Genomic DNA, 22,222 nt, shown 5'->3' on the forward strand with positions numbered 1-22,222 from the left:
CATACTATTGGCACTGTACACAGCATAAATAACAGCACAGTCAAAGAAACAATTACCTCGTCTACAACCCGATCTTTCATCACTCCTTCCAGACCAATCACCAGGCTGTGGACAGAATATAGGACAATAATCACTTTAAGGGGTTAATGCACACACCGCACAAACACTCTGATCCCTCCTGTAAAGGGGATCCCTACTAAGTAATCTGTACATAAAAATGATTAATACACAGGCTGAGCAATGGCTGCCTTCGCTCTCTCCGATTCTCCTGCATAGTGGTGGGCAGGCAGCTGGAGCTTTAAAGAGCGAAAGGAAATGTTTTTGCTCTGTGATCCCAGTCAGTGCTGGGATGGGATTCACTTTAAATCTCCTTGTAGTCAAACAAAGCGGAGATCTCTCACTACATCTCTAATGGCCTAAAGTTTAGACATTTGGAACCGGATGTGTGATAAGTTTTTAGAAATGTTACAAACATTGAATACAGGGTGAAATGTAGCACTGAATTATGGGATTTCTACACAGGACACAGCAGAAGAGGTTTTCCTTTAGACTGTCTGACAAATTCCACAAAGCCCATCTGAACACAGCAGGCAGGGAAGGGGGAGGTGTCACTATGCAGGGGGAGGAGCTACTGATCAGACTAACTTGCATCAGTAAAAGTCAGCTTTAACTATTGAGCTCTGTTATACAACCACCTTTTTCTGTAGCAAGGCGAATAAAGGCCTAAAGCTCCCCCTATTAGCTACATAGGCAAATATGACATTCATTTTCAAACTTGTATATTTACCTGACCTGTACAATGGGGAAAACATTTTAAAAAATGGTGTTCTCAAAATTCTCAATGCATAAATAAAGAATGAACGTAAAAACAAAAATACGGATTCCCACCCCCCAGTGTTGCGCTGCTCATAGCAGTCACTTTTTGCACACGAACTGCACAGAGGTGCAGGGTCTGCACCCCACGTGACTGGCCACCATTTTACCTGCCGAGGAAGTCATCCTTATCAGGGTCTTCATCAAAAACATCCATCTCCAGGTCCTGCCCGGGGACTTCATGTACCACAAACTACAACAAAGACAGAGAAGAGTCCAGTCAGCAAATATAGAGAGACATTGGGTACAGCAATGGGTGCCAAACATCACCCCACCAACTGAAGACAATCAGTTTGCAGCAATAGAAGATCTCAATTTCCTGTCTATGTATAGAATGATCGTTTTATCTTTATTTTATCTCTTTTAATGACAAGGATGACACTGGGCTCCTAAAATCACACATTCCCCTTTTGCCCCTACAGTCCTTTCTTTCCCCCTCTCTTTCTTTCTCCCCATTCTTCCAGTCTTATCCCCTCTCATGTCCCTCCAGCCCCTTGTCTCACCTCTCAAGTCTCTCTTCCTGTCCCCTCTCTCATGTCCCTCTTCCTGCCACTCCAGTCCCTTGTCCCCCCTCTCATGTCCCTCTTCCTGCCGCTCCAGTCCCATGTCTTACCTCTCAAGTCCCTCTTCCTGTCTCTTGTCCTCTCTCTCATGTCCCTCTTCCTGCCACTCCAGATCCTTGTCCTCATTCTCATGTCCCTCTTTCTGCCCCTTTCAGTCCCTCGTCCCCACTAATTAACTCTTCCTGCCCCTCCAGTCCCTTGTCCCCCTTATGTCCCTGTTTCTGCCCCACCAGTCCCCTTTTCCCCCTTCTCATGTCCCTCCTTCTGCCCCTCCAGCCCCTTGTCCACACTCATGTCCCTCCAGCCTGTGACAGTTCCAACCAAGACAAGGGCTTTTGGAGAGGACTAGGGGCAAGCCTCCTACCCACTGATTATGGCCCATGGAGAGAGCAGATCATTCTCTGACGGACAACAATTTGATGAACAAAGAGCGAGGCTTGGATTACTTTTATAAGGACAATAAAGCTTCCCTTCTGGAGTGGATGGAAAGGTGTAATATTAATCCTGTACAGGTTAATGGTCAGAGGGAATATATTGGCCCTCCTGTAGACTGGGGTGGGAGAGAATCCTTCACTTGGGACAGAAATATTTACCAACAATATCCCTCAAGAGATCTATAAATATAAATTAATTGCACTGTATCAGATTGCTGGCACATGGTTTGAATTTGTCTCAGACTGTTGTAGGCTGTTGCTGGTCAGTCTGAATTGGGGTGGGATCACCGTCTATGTTACATGCGTCTCTCCCATTGTGTGCCTCCTAGGTGTGCATTCCCATTGTTAATTGAGTCACCTATTGTTTGTTTGTTGGCTAATTTGTTCTTACGATGGGATTAGCCATGTGTCAGCTGTACCTCGTTATCTAACCATTGTGTGAGGTTTTGGGTAATATTTGGTTTTATTGTTCATGTGGTGACTGACCTACTTTTGAAGTGTATAAAAACCTGTATTTCTGTTCAATAAACAGTCATTCCTTTGGTTTTAACTCAACACCTTGTCTGTGTACGATGGTTGGGGGGGTAACAGAGCTGGTATTAGCTTTCAGTCTTGGAGAGGAGGGTTTGGAGAGCAGGAGGCACTGTTTGGCTGAAGCACCCAAGGTTCCTGGGCCAAACGATGCCAGTGGAGGGACAATCTATATGTCACCAGAGTGATCACCTAATCGTCTTCACAGTGAATTGACCTCAGAGGGAATAATCCTTCATCTTACCTCATACATCTCATTCCAGAGAGGATTCAGGTTCTCTCGTATCGTTTTGCTTTTGTACATCTGATTTCCCACCCGAAGGACGGCGTATGGGTCAGACTTCCCCTTTATGAGGCCCTTCAGGTAATTGTCCTTGGGGATCAAGTTCTCGGCTTCATAGAGATAAGCTCTCAGTACGCCCTGAAGAGGGAATACATTCTTTATCACACAGAGGACACTATATTCTATATACCACAATGGACAAATATCTGGTCTGCCCCCTCCATATATCACCCCTGGATACAGATATATACAAATCAGCTCTGTACCCCCTAAGTATCACCCCCGGAAACAGAGATATAGTCACCTTTGTCCCCACCTATATATCCCCCCCAGATACAGATTTATACAGTCACTTCTGTACCCCTATGTATCACCCCTGGATACAGATATATACATACAGTCACCTCTGCCCCCATATATCATCCCTGGATGCAGAGATAGATAGATAGATAGATAGATAGATAGATAGATAGATAGATAGATAGATAGATAGATAGATAGATAGATAGATAGATAGATAGATAGTCACCTCCAACCCTATATATATCACCCCCAGGTACAGAGCTATACAGTCACCTCCGCCCCCCCTATATATCACCCCCAGGTACAGAGCTATACAGTCACCTCCGCCCCCCCTATATATCACCCCCAGGTACAGAGCTATACAGTCACCTCCGCCCCCCCCTATATATCACCCCCAGGTACAGAGCTATACAGTCACCTCCGCCCCCCCCTATATATCACCCCCAGGTACAGAGCTATACAGTCACCTCCGCCCCCCCCTATATATCACCCCCAGGTACAGAGCTATACAGTCACCTCTGCCCCCCCCTATATATTACCCAACTGATACAGATATATACTGTCACCTTCCCCCCACCCACATACATTACCCCTGGATACAGACCTCTATAATTTCAGCATTTTATAAAGGATCCCCCCCCCCCCCCCCATATGAAGACTCACCTGTGGCACTGGGAATCTCAGTTCGGCAGCATTCACCTTACTGCACAGAGGAAACGTGAATCGGTTGGGCAGCACCAAGTAGGAGGCAATAAGATCCACTATCATCCCGTCTGACATGTCACTGCAACAGACAAAAAAAAAAAAAAAGATTCACTTTTATTCATTTCAACGTCATTGGGGTCCAGGGGCGCAATAACCCCCCCAACACTGGTGTCAGTGGACGCAATAACCCCCAGCATTGGTGTCAGTGGACGCAATAACAACCCCCAGCATTGGTGTCAGTGGACGCAATAATAACCCCCAGCATTGGTGTCAGTGGATACAATAACCCCCAGCATTGGTGTCAGTGGATACAATAACCCCCAGCATTGGTGTCAGTGGATACAATAACCCCCAGCATTGGTGTCAGTGGATGCAATTAAAACCCCCAGCATTGGTGTCAGTGAACGCAATAATAACCCCCAGCATTGGTGTCAGTGGATACAATAACCCCCAGCATTGGTGTCAGTGGATGCAATTAAAACCCCCAGCATTGGGGTCAGTGGACACAATTAAAACCCCCAGCATTGGTGTCAGTGGACGCAATTAAAACCCCCAGCATTGGTGTCAGTGGACGCAATAACAACCCCCAGCATTGTTGTCAGTGGACGCAATAACAACCCCCAGCATTGGTGTCAGTGGACGCAATAATAACCCCCAGCATTGGTGTCAGTGGATACAATAACCCCCAGCATTGGTGACAGTGGATGCAATTAAAACCCCCAGCATTGGTGTCAGTGGACGCAATAATAACCCCCAGCATTGGGGTCAGTGGACACAATTAAAACCCCCAGCATTGGTGTCAGTGGACGCAATTAAAACCCCCAGCATTGGTGTCAGTGGACGCAATTAAAACCCCCAGCATTGGTGTCAGTGGACGCAATTAAAACCCCCAGCATTGGTGTCAGTGGACGCAATTAAAACCCCCAGCATTGGTGTCAGTGGACGCAATAATAACCCCCATTGCATCCACTGACACCAGTGCTGGGAGTTTATTATTGTGTCCACTGACACCAATGCTGGGGGTTATTATTGCGTCCATTGACACCAATTCTGGGGGTTATTATTGCATCTACTGACACCTATACTGGGGGTTATTGCGTCTGCTGGCACCAATGCTGGGGGTTATTATTGCGCCCACTGACACCAGTGCTGGGGGTTATTGCGTCCATTGACACCAGTGCTGGGGGTTATTATTTGGTCCACTGACACCAGTGCTGGGGGTTATTGCGTCCACTGACACCAGTGCTGGGGTTTATTATTGCTTCCACTAATAACCCCCAGAATTGGTGCCAGTAGATAAAATATTAACCCCAGCATTGGTATCAGTGGACGCAATAATAACCCCCAACATTGGTGTCAGAGGACGCAATAATAACCCCCAGCATTGGTGTCAGTGGACCAAATAATAACCCCCAGCACTGGTGTCAGTGGACGCAATAATAACCCCCAGCACTGGTGTCAGTGGACGCAATAATAACCCCCAGCACTGGTGTCAGTGGACGCAATAATAACCCCCAGCATTGGAGTCAATGTACGCAATAACAACCCCCAGAATTGGTGTCAATGGATGCAGTAGTAACCCCCAGCATTATGAGTCAAGGGACCCAATAATAACCCCAACATTGGTGTCAACGAACACAATAACCACCTCCAACACATTGGTGCCAGTGACTGAAATAAATCCCCCAGCATTGGTTTCAGTGTCTGCAATAAAAACACCAGCATGGGTTGCAATGAATGCCAAAATAACCCCCAGCATTGGTGCAAGTGACCAGAATAAAAGCCCCAGAATTGGTGTCAGTGATTGCAGTAATAGCCCCACCTTTGGTGGTCATGGTGGCAATGCTGTTCACCCCCCTATGATCCCCTGCATCGGTGGCGAGTTGCAGGATTATTTATTCCTGCACAGTGCTTACACCGGCTGGAACTATATGGGCAGAGATCACTCCCCTGGACAGCAGATGGGGCTTCATTATAGTGCTGGGTGCAGAGAGCGTCCCAGCACCCGGCATGCCACTGCCACCCTGCACTGGTGCCCAGAAAGTGACAGACCGGCCCAGGTGCAGCAGGCACACAGAGATCTGGCTGGCCAGATGTTGGGCACCAGGGATCCAGAGGGTTCATAGTGATCTGCAGACCTCAGAACTTTTCACACCTCCATTGTCTGCCTTATAGAGGACTACAGAGCACCTCCTCCTCCCCTCCATTACACAGGGGAGGGGGGGTACTTAACAGAAGGCAGCTGGGAAAGCTGCAGTGCACAGGAAACATTCAGTTCAGGGACAAGAACACAGCATTTCTGTCAGGATCAACAAAGTGTATTCTGTCCTTACAATGTTAATACCTTGAAAAAGAAAAACGAATGTAGACACCAGGGCCGGGACAAGGGGTGGGCAGGAGGGTCGGATGCTCTGGGCACTGTGGTATCATGTGAGGTTTGGGGGAAGCCACAAGGAGATTAAAGGGTATGAGATTTGTGTTAGAAGGGGAAATTTGGGGGTGGCAAGGGTGTAAGTATTGTTCTAGGAGGGGGAATTTGAGGGGGGGCAAGGGAGTAAATATTGTTCTAGGAGGGAGAATTTGAGGGGGGGGGCAAGGGAGTAAGTATTGTTCTAGGAGGGGGAATTTGGGGGGGGGGGGCAAGGGAGTAAGTATTGTTCTAGGAGGGGGAATTTGGGGGTGGCAAAGTGTTGATTTAGGTGGGGGGGGATTTGTGATCGGAGGAGGGATGTGGGGGAAGAAGAATTGTGCTTGGGGGGGGGGGGGATTGGAGTGGAAGGGAGAAGATGTATACTCGGAGGGGAAACATTAGGGGTAGAGGATTTGCGCTAGAAGGGGTGATTTTTTTTGGGGGGGGGGGGGGCATTTGTGCTGGAGGTATGTAAGTTTGGGGGGGGGGGGCCACAAGCAGATTAAAGGGTATGTGACTTGTGTTAGAAAGGAGAATTTGGGGGGTTGCAAGGAATTATTGTTCTAGGAGGGAATTTTTTTTTGGGGGGGGAAGCTAAAAGTAGTGATTTAGGGGGATTTGTGATCGGAGGAGGGACGTGGGGAAGAAGATTTATGCTTGGAGGGGGGGATTTGAGTGGAATGGAGAAGATGTATACTCAGAGGGGAAATGTTAGGTGTAGAGGATTTGCGCTAGAAGGGGTGATTTTTTTTTTGGGGGGGGGGGGGGGGGGGCATTTGTGCCAAGAGTGATGATTACAGCAGGGAAGTGGATTTGTACTGGGAGAAGGGGGAATTTATGTTTAGGTGGTAAATATGCAGACTAGCGCTCAGTCTCTTTGGGGGGGGGGGGATTTTTGCTGACACGACGCTTGTATATCTTTTCTTTTTTTGGGGGGGGGGGCAGTTTTATATTGTCGCCCTGGGCTCTGGATAACCTTGTACCGGCACTGGCAGACACCACACATCGGAGGAGAGGCGATCTGCAATGTAGGACCTTCTTCTTATTGGGTTGGATTCATAAGGATAAGGATCTTTATTTTCGGTCATGTGACCAACTTCCCCAATCTCATTGGACTTGCTGTGTGAATTGAGGCTGAGTTCTGTAGAATGTTCCGGGATGAGGAAAGTTTCAGCATTTCAGCCTCGGGGAGACTTTAGGTTTGGCGTTATGCGGAATACAGAGACTCGCCCATCCCAGCCGCCGTTTTATGGGCTTTCCGTCTGTTTGTCGGGTTGTAAATGCTGCAATTAACCCTTTACACCCCATCAATGTGAAATCCGGAGAATATGCCCGGCGGTGTCACTGGGGCTGTTCTGGGATTATTGAGGGGTGTTTTATCACAATTGGTAGATAAAGCAAGGAATGCGTCCGGCCCTTAGACTCCGGTCAGGTTTCCATGGCAGCCAATGGTATATCAGGGCGCGGACGTTGGCACGCTCTGCCAGTTTCCCACAGGGCGGGTGCCGGTCCTCCTCTGGAACTGGTCTGTCGGGTTTCACTGAAGTCTCGATCTCTCACCCAGATATACAATCTGACGGCTTTGTACATCCAGACAGACAAAACTTTAATATACAACAGAGTGGAATGGGGAGGTCAGATTTGTGTCCCCGCTGGAGAGATTTCTCTTAATTTCCTGTCTTGGTGACACCCTCTGAACCTACAGTTGTCAATTTACAAGGTACTGTGGTCCCTGAAAGCAGCAGAGGGCCACACGTAATTGCCCTACTCCTGTAGGGGGCAGTATAAACCAATGGTTAATAAGATCAGAAGCTGTGTCCGTCAATGAATGAAAGAGAAATTGACATTTAAATTGATTTTCTCTGCAAACTTTCTTTATTCAGTAAATAACAATTTGGGGAGCCAGTCTGTAGGAGGAGGCCACAATGTGGTGCTCTGGGACCAAGATTAGAGATTTTTTGTATAAATTCTGGTGTCTCTTCTGCAGACTTTGGATGGAAAACAGTTTTGCAAAAAAGCAAAGCCAAATTATAGTACAATCAGGTCAAGAATAATGATTTTTTTTTTTTTTAAGATAAATTCTGGTGTCTCTTTTGCAGACTTTGGATAGAAGCAACAGGTGCAGAAAAATTGGTCTCTGGGTATCGGAGGTGCCTTCACACTGTAACCCTATAGAGCAGGGGTCTTCAAACTATGGCCCACCAGTTGTTCAGGAACTCCAATTCCCATCATGCCTAGTCATGTCTGTGAATGTCAGAGCTTTCCAATGTCTCATGGGATGTGTAGTTCTGCAACAGCTGGAGGGCCGTAGTTCGAGGATCCCTGCTATAGAGGTACTCCTGATGAAATCAAGAATTGGCCTTGCTGTAAAAAACTGCAGCTAGGGAAACAAGACTGCCAATTTGTGTAGCAGTGTTCTCCCCGCTCTGTAGGTTCATGTTCCTCCCTTTATCTATTTTTGGAACCAATATCTGAATCAAGTAATGCCTGTGCATAGTCAAGGAGCAAGTGGCTGACGCTGTGCTCAAATAATTCAGCTGACTCCTCCATGCCTGATGCTGGGGCTATGGCCGGAGTAGCTGTGGACAAGGAGGCAGATTTAGCCACTCTGGCAGCTGCAATGGACTGCACACTAGTCTCTGCTTGGGTGACGGAGGATGATGAGGTCGATGAGGATGGTTTAGTAAGCCAGTCCACCCCCCTCCTCTGTATGCTGTGGCTGGATAGCACAGGCAACATCACTAAACAGAGGAAATGATGTCCTGCCTGAAGACCAACCGCGTCCATCTTTGCCTGTGGACACAGACGCTGCTGGCCCCCTCACAGTGCCATGGGAACGTCTGATTCTCCTTGTTGGCCTTCCAGACACGGGGGAGGGGCTTATTGCCCAAATTTAATAGAAACTGGGAAATGTGTGATTGGATGCACTGAAAATGTTTGGTGCACTTTAAATTGAGGACGAACGCTGACAGAAATGTAAAAACTATAAAAAATAATACAATAATACAAAAAAAAGGGGGAACACCAGCGTAGCAGTCAGAAAAACAACGGCTGACAATTATAAAAAAAAAAGGGTATATAGCACTGTATACAGCACTACATGTTATGTAATGCAGTGTTAAACACTGCACTACACTCACACACTACACTATCCCGACACTACAGTACAGTGACACACTACACTATACTGACACTACACTCACACTATACTGACACTACACTCACACTATACTGACACTACACTAACACTATACTGACACTACACTAACACTATACTGACACTACACTAACACTATACTGACACTACACTCACACTATACTGACACTACACTAACACTATACTGACACTACACTAACACTACACTCACACTATACTGACACTACACTACACTCACACTATACTGACACTACACTACACTCACACTATACTGACACTACACTAACACTATACTGACACTACACTACACTCACACTATACTGACACTACACTAACACTATACTGACACTACACTAACACTACACTCACACTATACTGACACTACACTACACTCACACTATACTGACACTACACTACACTCACACTATACTGACACTACACTCACACTATACTGACACTACACTACACTCACACTATACTGACACTACACTAACACTATACTGACACTACACTACACTCACACTATACTGACACTACACTAACACTATACTGACACTACACTACACTCACACTATACTGACACTACACTAACACTATACTGACACTACACTAACACTATACTGACACTACACTACACTCACACTATACTGACACTACACTCACACTATACTGACACTACACTGACACTACACTACACTCACACTATACTGACACTACACTAACACTATACTGACACTACACTAACACTATACTGACACTACACTACACTCACACTATACTGACACTACACTCACACTATACTGACACTACACTAACACTATACTGTCACTACACTACACTCACACTATACTGACACTACACTAACACTATACTGACACTACACTAACACTATACTGACACTACACTACACTCACACTATACTGACACTACACTCACACTATACTGACACTACACTGACACTACACTGACACTACACTACACTAACACTACACTAACACTACACTCACACTATACTGACACTACACTGACACTATACTGACACTACACTACACTAACACTATACTGACACTACACTAACACTATACTGACACTACACTACACTCACACTATACTGACACTACACTAACACTATACTGACACTACACTAACACTATACTGACACTACACTGACACTACACTGACACTACACTACACTCACACTATACTGACACTACACTAACACTATACTGACACTACACTAACACTATACTGACACTACACTACACTCACACTATACTGACACTACACTCACACTATACTGACACTACACTAACACTATACTGACACTACACTACACTCACACTATACTGACACTACACTAACACTATACTGACACTACACTACACTCACACTATACTGACACTACACTCACACTATACTGACACTACACTGACACTACACTACACTCACACTATACTGACACTACACTCACACTATACTGACACTACACTAACACTATACTGACACTACACTAACACTATACTGACACTACACTACACTCACACTATACTGACACTACACTCACACTATACTGACACTACACTAACACTATACTGACACTACACTACACTCACACTATACTGACACTACACTAACACTATACTGTCACTACACTACACTCACACTATACTGACACTACACTAACACTATACTGACACTACACTAACACTATACTGACACTACACTACACTCACACTATACTGACACTACACTCACACTATACTGACACTACACTGACACTACACTGACACTACACTACACTAACACTACACTAACACTACACTCACACTATACTGACACTACACTGACACTATACTGACACTATACTGACACTACACTACACTAACACTATACTGACACTACACTAACACTATACTGACACTACACTAACACTATACTGACACTACACTACACTCACACTATACTGACACTACACTAACACTATACTGACACTACACTAACACTATACTGACACTACACTGACACTACACTGACACTACACTACACTCACACTATACTGACACTACACTAACACTATACTGACACTACACTAACACTATACTGACACTACACTACACTCACACTATACTGACACTACACTAACACTATACTGACACTACACTAACACTATACTGACACTACACTACACTCACACTATACTGACACTACACTCACACTACACTGACACTACACTACACTAACACTACACTCACACTATACTGACACTACACTGACACTATACTGACACTACACTACACTAACACTATACTGACACTACACTAACACTATACTGACACTACACTAACACTATACTGACACTACACTAACACTATACTGACACTACACTGCACTACAGTGACACACTACACTAGACTACACTCACACTATACTGATACTATGCTACACTATACTGACACACTACACTCACACTATACTGACACTATGCTACACTACACTAACACACTACACTCAGTCACAATAAATGAACATACTAACTCACTAGTAGTAAACTGAGCCCTGCTCCATCTATCCCCACTCCAACTCTGCAAACACTTCCGATGGGAAGGAACATTTTATAATGTGGGGTGGGACTATGAGCATTGAGCCCTGATTGGAGAAAGTCATTGTCACTTTGTTCAGTCCGGGCTCTGACAGAGTCTGTGCCGTAATTGGCAAAGCATTGCACCCGAGCAGTGGTCAGGTGCAAGGCTTCATCCAATTAGGGTCCTAGAATGCACTGTGCAGTACATTGTGGGGGTGCTCGGTGGGATGTTCGCTCGCTGAACGCCCCACAATCCACTGCGCACTGCACATGAGACAAATACAAAAACATCCCGCAAATTTGGTTGTTCACTAAACGGGCGAACAGGCGGTGTTAAGGCCAAACTTTTGCTCGGCTCTAACTGTTCGCCGAGCTCTAGTTCTGTACAAAGAATTACAAAACATGGAACTTTCCTGGCATTGACGACATAAATTATATTTTTATATATCAAGCAGGAATTTTATTGTAAACAAATCAGTTAAAATAAAATCTAAACCATCATGGCTCATACATGGTTACATCTGATCACCCATCCTCTATTCTCCAGGTTCCCACATCTCAAAGAAAAGAAAGTCTACGTTCACATACAATAAGATTTCTGTGGGAACATTCCAACGTGTTTCAAAGGAGATCTTCTGGAGATGAACTCTATCAGCCAAGAAATAAGGATTATAAAGTGATTCCAGTTGGAGAGTCCACATGACTGCCCGAGCCGGGACCACACAGGAAAGCGGATGCCTTGCAAGAACCCCAGAAGTGAACACAACGGGGCAAATCGTTTGTTCCAGGGAGTTCTGTTATAACCGCCTCAGTCAGGTGTAACCGCCCCACAATCCAGGGGAACCTGATATGGGTGCCACTTGGGCAGTTGTGTGGACTCTCCAGCTGTAATTATGTTCTTGCCAGAATTAATCTCCAGCCCCTTAGGAAAAACTTTTCAAAAGCCTTGGACTGTTCCCACAGAAATCTAATTTTATGGAAATGTGGACATTGTGGTCTTTTTTTTTTTTTTTTTTTTTTTTTAAGATGTGGAAACCTGGAGAATAGATGATGGGTGATCAGATGTAACAATATAGACGATGGGTGATCAGATGTAACAATATAGACGATGGGTGATCAGATGTGACAATATAGACGATGGGTGATCAGATGTAACAATATAGATGATGGGTGATCAGATGTAACAATATAGATGATGGGTGATCAGATGTAACAATGTAGATGATGGGTGATCAGATGTAACAATATAGATGATGGGTGATCAGATGTAACAATGTAGATGAGGGGTGATCAGATGTAACAATATAGATGATGGGTGATCAGATGTAACAATATAGATGAGGGGTGATCAGATGTAACAATGTAGATGAGGGGTGATCAGATGTAACAATGTAGATGATGGGTGATCAGATGTAACAATATAGATGAGGGGTGATCAGATGTAACAATGTAGATGAGGGGTGATCAGATGTAACAATATAGACGATGGGTGATCAGATGTAACAATATAGATGAGGGGTGATCAGATGGAACAATATAGACGATGGGTGATCAGATGTAACAATATAGATGATGGGTGATCAGATGTAACAATATAGATGATGGGTGATCAGATGTAACAATATAGACGATGGGTGATCAGATGTAACAATATAGATGAGGGGTGATCAGATGGAACAATATAGACGATGGGTGATCAGATGTGACAATATAGACGATGGGTGATCAGATGTAACAATATAGACGATGGGTGATCAGATGTAACAATGTAGATGAGGGGTGATCAGATGGAACAATATAGACGATGGGTGATCAGATGTGACAATATAGATGATGGGTGATCAGATGTAACAATATAGATGATGGGTGATCAGATGTAACAATATAGACGATGGGTGATCAGATGTGACAATATAGATGATGGGTGATCAGATGTAACAATATAGATGATGGGTGATCAGATGTAACAATATAGACGATGGGTGATCAGATGTAACAATATAGATGAGGGGTGATCAGATGGAACAATATAGACGATGGGTGATCAGATGTAACAATATAGATGATGGATGATCAGATGTAACAATGTAGACGATGGGTGATCAGATGTAACAATGTAGATGAGGGGTGATCAGATGTAACAATATAGACGATGGGTGATCAGATGTAACAATATAGATGATGGGTGATCAGATGTAACAATATAGATGATGGGTGATCAGATGTAACAATATAGATGATGGGTGATCAGATGTAACAATATAGATGATGGGTGATCAGATGTAACAATATAGATGAGGGGTGATCAGATGGAACAATATGTCAGCCAGGAGGTTTTATTTTAACGGATATATTTACAAAACAATTATTACTTGTTTTATAAAAATATCATGTGTGTCAAAATACTGGAAAAGTCCCATGATTAATTCTTTGCAATGTATCTGTTCTGAGGGATGTCGGCATTATATATTATACACCAACCAATATATACCAATCATATACACCAACCAATATATACCAATCATATACACCAACCAATATATACCAATCATATACACCAACCAATATATACCAATCATATACACCAACCAATATATACCAATCATATACACCAACCACTTGGTATATAACGGAGGATCTAACAAGGTTCCGTGTCAGTGGTGATCCCTCCAGTCACGGGTTCCAATTCCCATTCTCTGTGGTTCAGTAATAGAACGCTGTGTACACGGATATGTAGTAACAATGTAGCAATGTTCGGTGTCAGTGGTGATCCCTCCAGTCGGGGGTGTGATTTATGTCCTTTATGGGTCAGTAATATAACACTGTATATACGGATACGTTGTGTCTTCTCGTGCAGTAACAATGTATCAGATTATAGAACTTGGGAACACCCCCCCCCCCCCCCCCAGGATTTCTCCAAAGTATTGTAACAAAGTGTAACTGAATGCCCAGCAAACTGGATATTCAGGTTTTGTGGTTTATGGCGTCTGTCCATCTCCATTCAGGAGCTCCTCTCATTCTCCTTCCCCGAAAACCACACATCCCCCTCCCCCAACAATGCACAACATCATAAAACCAAATGATGGACATTTTATACAAAATTATCAGAAAGATCATTACTTGACTCCGGGGATCTCCAGCAAATTCGTCAATCCCGTCCAATTAATATCCAGAAACTGAAAAGATACAAATGATATCTTCATCAGAGGAAACAGCAAACAGATCATCAATATTATTATTATTATTTTTTAGGATTTACAGATTATATGGAAGGAATTTTGTATCTCGGTCCTCTCAATTCTTTCTGATATTCAGAGGTGGGGGACTCGAGTCACGATTTTCAGGCCTTGCGACTTGCTTGATTAAAGTATGAATAGGACTTGACTTTGACTTGAGCACAAGTTGCTTGAGACTTGACGCAGAAGACTCGACGATGACTTGACAGTCAACGAGTCATTGAGTCAATATCATAAATATCATAATTAATCCCCGTCGCCCCGGCTCCCGACACTGCCTCCCTGTCGGCGATGATACTACTACGCTGCTCTGCATAGCAGACTTGTGGCGCGGTGTGCCGAGGCTGCACGCTCCTCCCCTACACTTGTCAGAAGTGTTGGGCGGAGCTTAATTTCCCGGGCACAACCTCATCTAGAGGCCGGCCCGAGCGTTGGGAGAGTGGCGCGCGGCCGCATCATGAGTATTAGGTGGACGGCTGTGGAAGAAAGAAGCAAGCACTGACAGACTCTGTCATGTCATCTGTACTCTAATACTAATTTCAAGGTAAGCTAGTATGTGAACGGGCTAATCTGAATTTCTGATCATTTATAACTGGTCTCGGGAGGGCTGTGATGGGTGATTGTGGCCTAGTAGGAGGGGGGTTACATAGTTACATAGTTACATAGTAGGTGAGGTTGAATAAAGACAATAGTCCATCCAGTTCCCCCTGTGTAGGTGTGTGTGGGCGGAGTTCCCCCTGTGTAGGTGTGTGTGGGCGGAGTTCCCCCTGTGTAGGTGTGTGTGGCCGTAATCATCTCTCATACCCCTGAATGTTCTGATCCTTGAGATGTAAGTCTAAGAGTCTTTTGAAAGCCCCCATACTTCCCGCAGAAACCACTTCTTGTGGTAGAGAATTCCACAATCTTGTAGCCCTAACAGTAAAGAACCCCCCGCGTTGCCTGAGGTTAAAACGCTTCTCCTCTAATCGCATTGTATGCCCTCGAGTCCTCATGCAATGCTTTCGACTGAATAGCTTTCTTTCTAAGCGGAGATCACCATTAAGATATTTATAAATTGCTATCATGTCCCCCCTCAGACGTCTCTTCTCCAGGGAGAATAAATCAAGCGATTGCAGACGCTCCTCATAATTAAGGTCCTCCAACCCCCTAATCAGTTTAGTTGCCCTTCTCTGGACTCTCTCCAGCTCCAACACATCCCTCCTGAGGACTGGTGACCAGAACTGGACAGAATACTCCAGATGTGGTCGGACCAGAGTTTTATAAAGTGGAAGGATTATAGTCTTATCTCTGGAATACATCCCTTTCTTTATGCATGCTAATATTCTGTTGGCTTTGGCAGCTGCCACTTGACATTGCATGCTGTTGCCTAATCTATCATCAACCAAGACTCCCAGATCTTTCTCCATTTTTGATTCCCCCAAGGGTTCCCCTCCTAACGTGTATTGTGCTTTTATGTTTTTAGTCCCCAAGTGCAAAACCTTACACTTCTCCACATTAAACCTCATTTGCCATGTCGTTGCCCACTCTGTTATTTTGTCCAGGTCATTCTGTAGGATATCTGCTTCATGCTGTGCAGTTATTGCCCTGCCCAATTTTGTGTCATCTGCAAAAACTGATAACGAACTACTGATCCCGTCCTCAATGCTGTTTATGAATAAATTGAACAAGGTTGGTCCTAGGACTGAGCCCTGGGGCACCCCGCTTACTACCTCAGACCAGTCTGAGTATGCGCTGTTTATTACCACCCTTTGGACACGCCCTTTTAGCCAATTCCGTATCCAAGAGCAAACCCTGCTGTCGATACCTGTAGACCTTATTTTATAAATTAAGCGCTTGTGGGGAACTGTATCAAACGCCTTAGCGAAATCCAGGTACCCCACATCCACTGGTCTGCCCCTATCTAGCTCACAGCTCACCTCCTCGTAGAATGTTAGGAGATTGGTTTGACAAGAACGCCCATTTGTAAACCCTGGTGGTCTAATGGGTAGGGGGGTGGTCTAGTGGTAAGGCCTACCCATCAGTGCAGCTAATCAGTGCCACCTAGCAGTGCCCACCATTGCAGCTCATCAGTGCCCCCTCATCAGTGCTGCCTATCAGTACAGCTCACCAGTGCCTCCTATCAGTGCCCATCAGAGCAGCAAATCATTGCCACCTATCAGTGCCCATCGGTGAAGCGCATCAGTGCCACCTATCAGTACAGCTCATAAGTGCAACCCATTAGTACCCATCTGATGGGGGAGACCTACCCATCAGTGCAGCTAATCTGTGCCACCTGCTAAGTTAGGCGGTGGAATGCACACAGGAATCGGGACTCATGCTTGCCTGGGGCTGGGTCGCTAGGCAGGTGGGGCCCCGGCAACTGCCCAGTGTGCCCATTCGGTAAGACAGCCCTGAAGGTGTCACTCATCTTACCGGCTTCTGGATGAAGAAGAAAGTTACGGCTCCGATAAACGGCACATCGGACATCAGAGGGGCCAAAATCACCCGCAGCGTCCCGTGTATCTGCAGAGACAACAAGAACTTTATTATCACACCCCAGACAGAGGGGGGAGACACCACCCTTCTTCATTACCCCCCCCCCTCTGCCATTCCCATCATTACCCCCCTTCTCCATTCCCCCCTCCCTACCCTTCTTCTGCACCCCCCCTTCCATTCCCATCATTACCCCCCTTCGCCATTCCCCCCCCTCTCTACCTCTCTTCAATATCCCCACCTTCTCCATTCTTATTATTACCCCCCCTTCTCCAATCCCCCCTCCCTACCCTTCTCCTGGAGCCTCCCTTCTCCATTCTCATCATTACCCCCCTTCTCCATTCCCCCCTCCCTACCCTTCTTCTGTACCCCTTCTCCAATTCCATCATTACCCCTCCTCCCCACTATTACACCCCCCAGAATCTCCATTCTCACCATCCACTCCCTCTCTATTCTCATTGTCCTCACCCTTCTTCATTCCCACCGCTCCCTCCCTTCCACTTCTCTATTCCCATCATTACCCCCCTCTTCCCTCCGCTTCTCTATTACCACCATAACTCCCCAACCCCCCCCCCTCCCCCACCACCACTGCCTCCTCTCTATTACTACCATTACCCCCCCTCCTCCTCCTCTCTATTACCCCCATTACTTCCCCCCTCCTCCTCATCTCTATTACCACCATTCCCCCCCCCCATCCTCTTCTCTGTCCCCACCATTCCCCCCCCCCATCCTCTTCTCTATCCCCACCATTCCCCCCCCCATCCTCTTCTCTATCCCCACCATCCCCCCCCCCTCTTCTCTATCCCCACCATTCCCCCCCCCCTCTTCTCTATCCCCACCATCCCCCCCCCCTTCTCTATCCGCACTATTACCCCCCCCCCCCATTACCCCCCCCTTCTCTATCCCCACCATTAACCCCCCCCTCCTTCTCTATCCCCACCATTAACCCCCCCCTTCTTCTCTATCCCCACCATTAACCCCCCCCCCTCTTCTCTATCCCCACCATTAACCCCCCCCTCTTCTCTATCCCCACCATTAACCCCCCCCCTCTTCTCTATCCCCACCATTAACCCCCCCCCCCTCTTCTCTATCCCCACCATTAACCCCCCCCCTCTTCTCTATCCCCACCATTAACCCCCCCCCCTCTTCTCTATCCCCACCATTAACCCCCCCCCCCTCTTCTCTATCCCCACCATTAACCCCCCCCCCCCCTCTTCTCTATCCCCACCATTAACCCCCCCCCCTCTCTTCTCTATCCCCACCATTAACCCCCCCCCTCTTCTCTATCCCCACCATTAACCCCCCCCCCTCTTCTCTATCCCCACCATTAACCCCCCCCCCCTCTTCTCTATCCCCACCATTAACCCCCCCCCCTCTTTTCTATCCCCACTATTACCCCCTCCCCCTCTTCTCTATCCCCATTATCCCCCCCTCTGCTTCTCTATAACCACCATAACTCTCCCCCCCCCCCAACTGCCTGCCCTCTATTACTACCATTACCCCCCCCCCTCCTCCTCTCTATTACCACCATTACCCCCCCTCTCTATTACCACCATTACCCCCTCCCCCTCCTCTCTATTGCCACCATTACCCCCCCCTCCTCTCTATTTCCACCATTACCCCCCACCCATTCTCCCTTTAAAAGACTCACCTGGAGGCCCTTCACTCCGGCTTTACACAACTTCTTCACCTCCACATTGATCTCACAATCTCCATCATAGCTGCAGAGAGGACAGAGGAGAGGATTACCCAAATATTCCCAGAATCCCCGGCGTGTGTCCATACACAGCGCACATAGAACACTATGAATGGCGGTCACTGCGCTGAGCTGTGATTGGACGATAAGTGACCACAGCCCTGGCCTGCTTTAATCTCACCTTTACTGCCTAAAACCGGGGTCTCCAAACCTTCTAAACAAAGGGCCAGTTTACTGCAGACATTGGGGGGGCCGGACTGTGGAAGTATAAAGAGGTCCCAACATGAGGGGGTAAAAAATAATGCCCTATAGTTTGTTTTACTGGGAGGAATGGTGACCCATCTATGGTGTCACTGGGAGTAATTGTGTCCCACCACTGGTGTCACTGGGAGTAATTGCGTCCCACCACTGGTGTCACTGGGAGTAATTGTGTCCCGTCACTGGTGTCACTGGGAGTAATTGTGTCCCGTCACTGGTGTCACTGGGAGTAATTGTGACCCACCACTGGTGTCACTGGGAGTAATTGTGTCCCACCACTGGTGTCACTGGGAGTAATTGTATCCCACCACTGGTGTCACTGGGAGTAATTGTGTCCCGTCACTGGTGTCACTGGGAGTAATTGTGTCCCGCCACTGGTGTCACTGGGAGTAATTGTGACCCACCACTGGTGTCACTGGGAGTAATTGTGACCCACCACTGGTGTCACTGGGAGTAATTGTGTCCCGTCACTGTTGTCACTGGGAGTAATTGTATCCCACCACTGGTGTCACTGGGAGTAATTGTATCCCACCACTGGTGTCACTGGGAGTAATTGTGTCCCGTCACTGGTGTCACTGGGAGTAATTGTGTCCCACCACTGGTGTCACTGGGAGTAATTGTATCCCACCACTGGGGTCACTGGGAGTAATTGTGTCCCGTCACTGGTGTCACTGGGAGTAATTGTGTCCCACCACTGGTGTCACTGGGAGTAATTGTGACCCACCACTGGTGTCACTGTGAGTAATAGCGTCCCACCACTGGTGTCACTGGGAGTAATAGTGACCCACCACTGGTGTCAGTGGATGAAATAGTTCCCCAAGGGCCGGATAAAAGCAAGCAAAGTGCTGCATCTGGCCCCCGGGCCGCATTTTGGAGATCACTGGCCGAAGTTACAGGCGCTTATTGCAGAACAACAGAATATGGGAAGAGTTCTTTACTGTAAGAGCTGGGAAAAAAAATACAGATTGTCCTCCATGGGCCCTATAGGAGAATCATGAGACCTGAACACAAAACAGATTCTTATTTGCATGCATTTTAATACAAATTGAGGTGCGAGGTACGAGGTGTTTGTTCTCGAGGATTAGCTGAGGAGCTCCTCCCCCCCTTTTTTTTTTCCTAAATGAACTTGGTGGATAAATCGCTCTTTCTCTGTAAGGTCACAATCATGCGCACAGTGTTATGGTGAGAGGAATTCTGTCTGCTCTTTGTTCACCATAATGTCTCATGAATTATTTTGTGTCAATAGAATAAATTATTACCCCCCCCTCCCCTCCCCCACCCCTGGGGGAACCATCTGTCAGAGAGAACATCAATTATGGCAAGAAGTCACGATATGACCGAGAATATGGAGAGATCTTCATACGTGTATCAGGCATGTCACATAGATCATCATATATACATACAGAATCTGACAAAAGTAAGTACACCCCTCCCATGTGACAACACTGAAGAAATGAGACTTTGCTACAATGTAAAGTAGTGAGTGTACAGCTTGTATAACAGTGTAAATTTACTGTCCCCTCAAAATAACTCAACACACAGCCATTAATGTCTAAACCGCTGGCAACAAAAGTCAGTACACCCCTAAGTGACAATCTCCAAATTGGGCCCAAAGTGTCAATATTTTGTGTGGCCGCCATTATTTTCCAGCACTGCCTTAACCCTCTTGGGTATGGAGTTGACCAGAGCTTCACAGGTTGTCACTGGAGTCCTCTTCCCCTCCTCCATGATGACATCACAGAGCTGGTGGATGTTGGAGACCTTCCCCTCCTCCACCTTCTGTTTGAGGATCCCCCACAGATGCTCTATAGGGTTTAGGTCTGGAGACGCTTGGCCAGTCCATCACCTTTACCCTCAGCTTCTTTAGCAAGTCAGTGGTCATCTTGGAGGTGTTTGGGGTCGTTATGTTGGAATATTGCCCTGCCCCCCAGTCTCTGAAGGGAGGGGATCATGCTCTGCTTCAGTATGTCACAGTACATGTTGGCATTCATGGTTCCCTCAATGATCTGTAGCTCCCCAGTGCCGGCAGCACTCATGCAGCCCCAGACCATGACACTCCCACCACCATGCTTGACTGTAGGAAGACACACTTGTCTTTGTACTCCTCACCTGGTTGCCCCCACACACGCTTGACACCATCTGACACCAAATAAGTTTATCTTGGTCTCATCAGAGCACAGGAGATGGTTCCAGTAATCCATGTCCTTAGTCTGCTTGTCTTCAGCAAACTGTTTGCAGGCTTTCTTGTCCATCATCTTTAGAAGAGGCTTCCTTCTGGGATGACAGCCATGCAGACCAATTTGATGCAGTGTGTGGCGTATGGTCTGAGCACTGACAGGCTGACCCCTCCCCCACCCCTTCAACCTCTGCAGCAATGCTGGCAGCACTCATACGTCTATTTCCCAAAGACAACCTCTGGATACGACACTGAACACGGCACTCAACTTCTTTGGTGGACCATGGTGAGGCCTGTTCTGAGTGGAACCTGTCCTGTTATACCGCTGTATGGTCTTGGCCACCGTGCTGCAGCTCAGTTTCAGGGTCTTGGCAATCTTCTTATAGCCAAGGTCATCTTTATGTAGAGCAACAATTCTTTTTGTCAGATCCTCAGAGAGTTTGTTTGCAATGAGGTGCCATGTTGATATTCCAGTGACCAGTATGAGAGAGTGAGAGCGATAACACCAAATATAACACACCTCCCCCATTCACACCTGAGACCT

The 22,222-nt window shown here is 46.4% G+C and overlaps 1 protein-coding gene across 1 annotated transcript in view; it reads right to left on the minus strand.

The window, feature by feature from the left end:
- The window catches only part of ESYT3 (extended synaptotagmin 3), an 81,808-nt gene that overhangs the window by 19,806 nt on the left and 39,780 nt on the right, over positions 1-22,222 (minus strand). Inside the window, exons 5-11 of the mRNA XM_082261917.1 lie at positions 19,200-19,269; positions 17,489-17,578; positions 14,961-15,016; positions 3,651-3,771; positions 2,646-2,822; positions 984-1,066; positions 57-105 (exon numbers count right to left, since the gene is read on the minus strand). Coding sequence (XP_082118043.1) covers positions 57-105; positions 984-1,066; positions 2,646-2,822; positions 3,651-3,771; positions 14,961-15,016; positions 17,489-17,578; positions 19,200-19,269 — 646 coding nt within the window. The remainder of the gene's footprint in view (positions 1-56; positions 106-983; positions 1,067-2,645; positions 2,823-3,650; positions 3,772-14,960; positions 15,017-17,488; positions 17,579-19,199; positions 19,270-22,222) is intronic.

This window comes from Pelophylax lessonae, assembly GCF_965119305.1.
Source record: "Pelophylax lessonae genome assembly, chromosome: 6".
In the NCBI taxonomy this organism is placed as follows: Eukaryota; Metazoa; Chordata; class Amphibia; order Anura; family Ranidae; genus Pelophylax; species Pelophylax lessonae.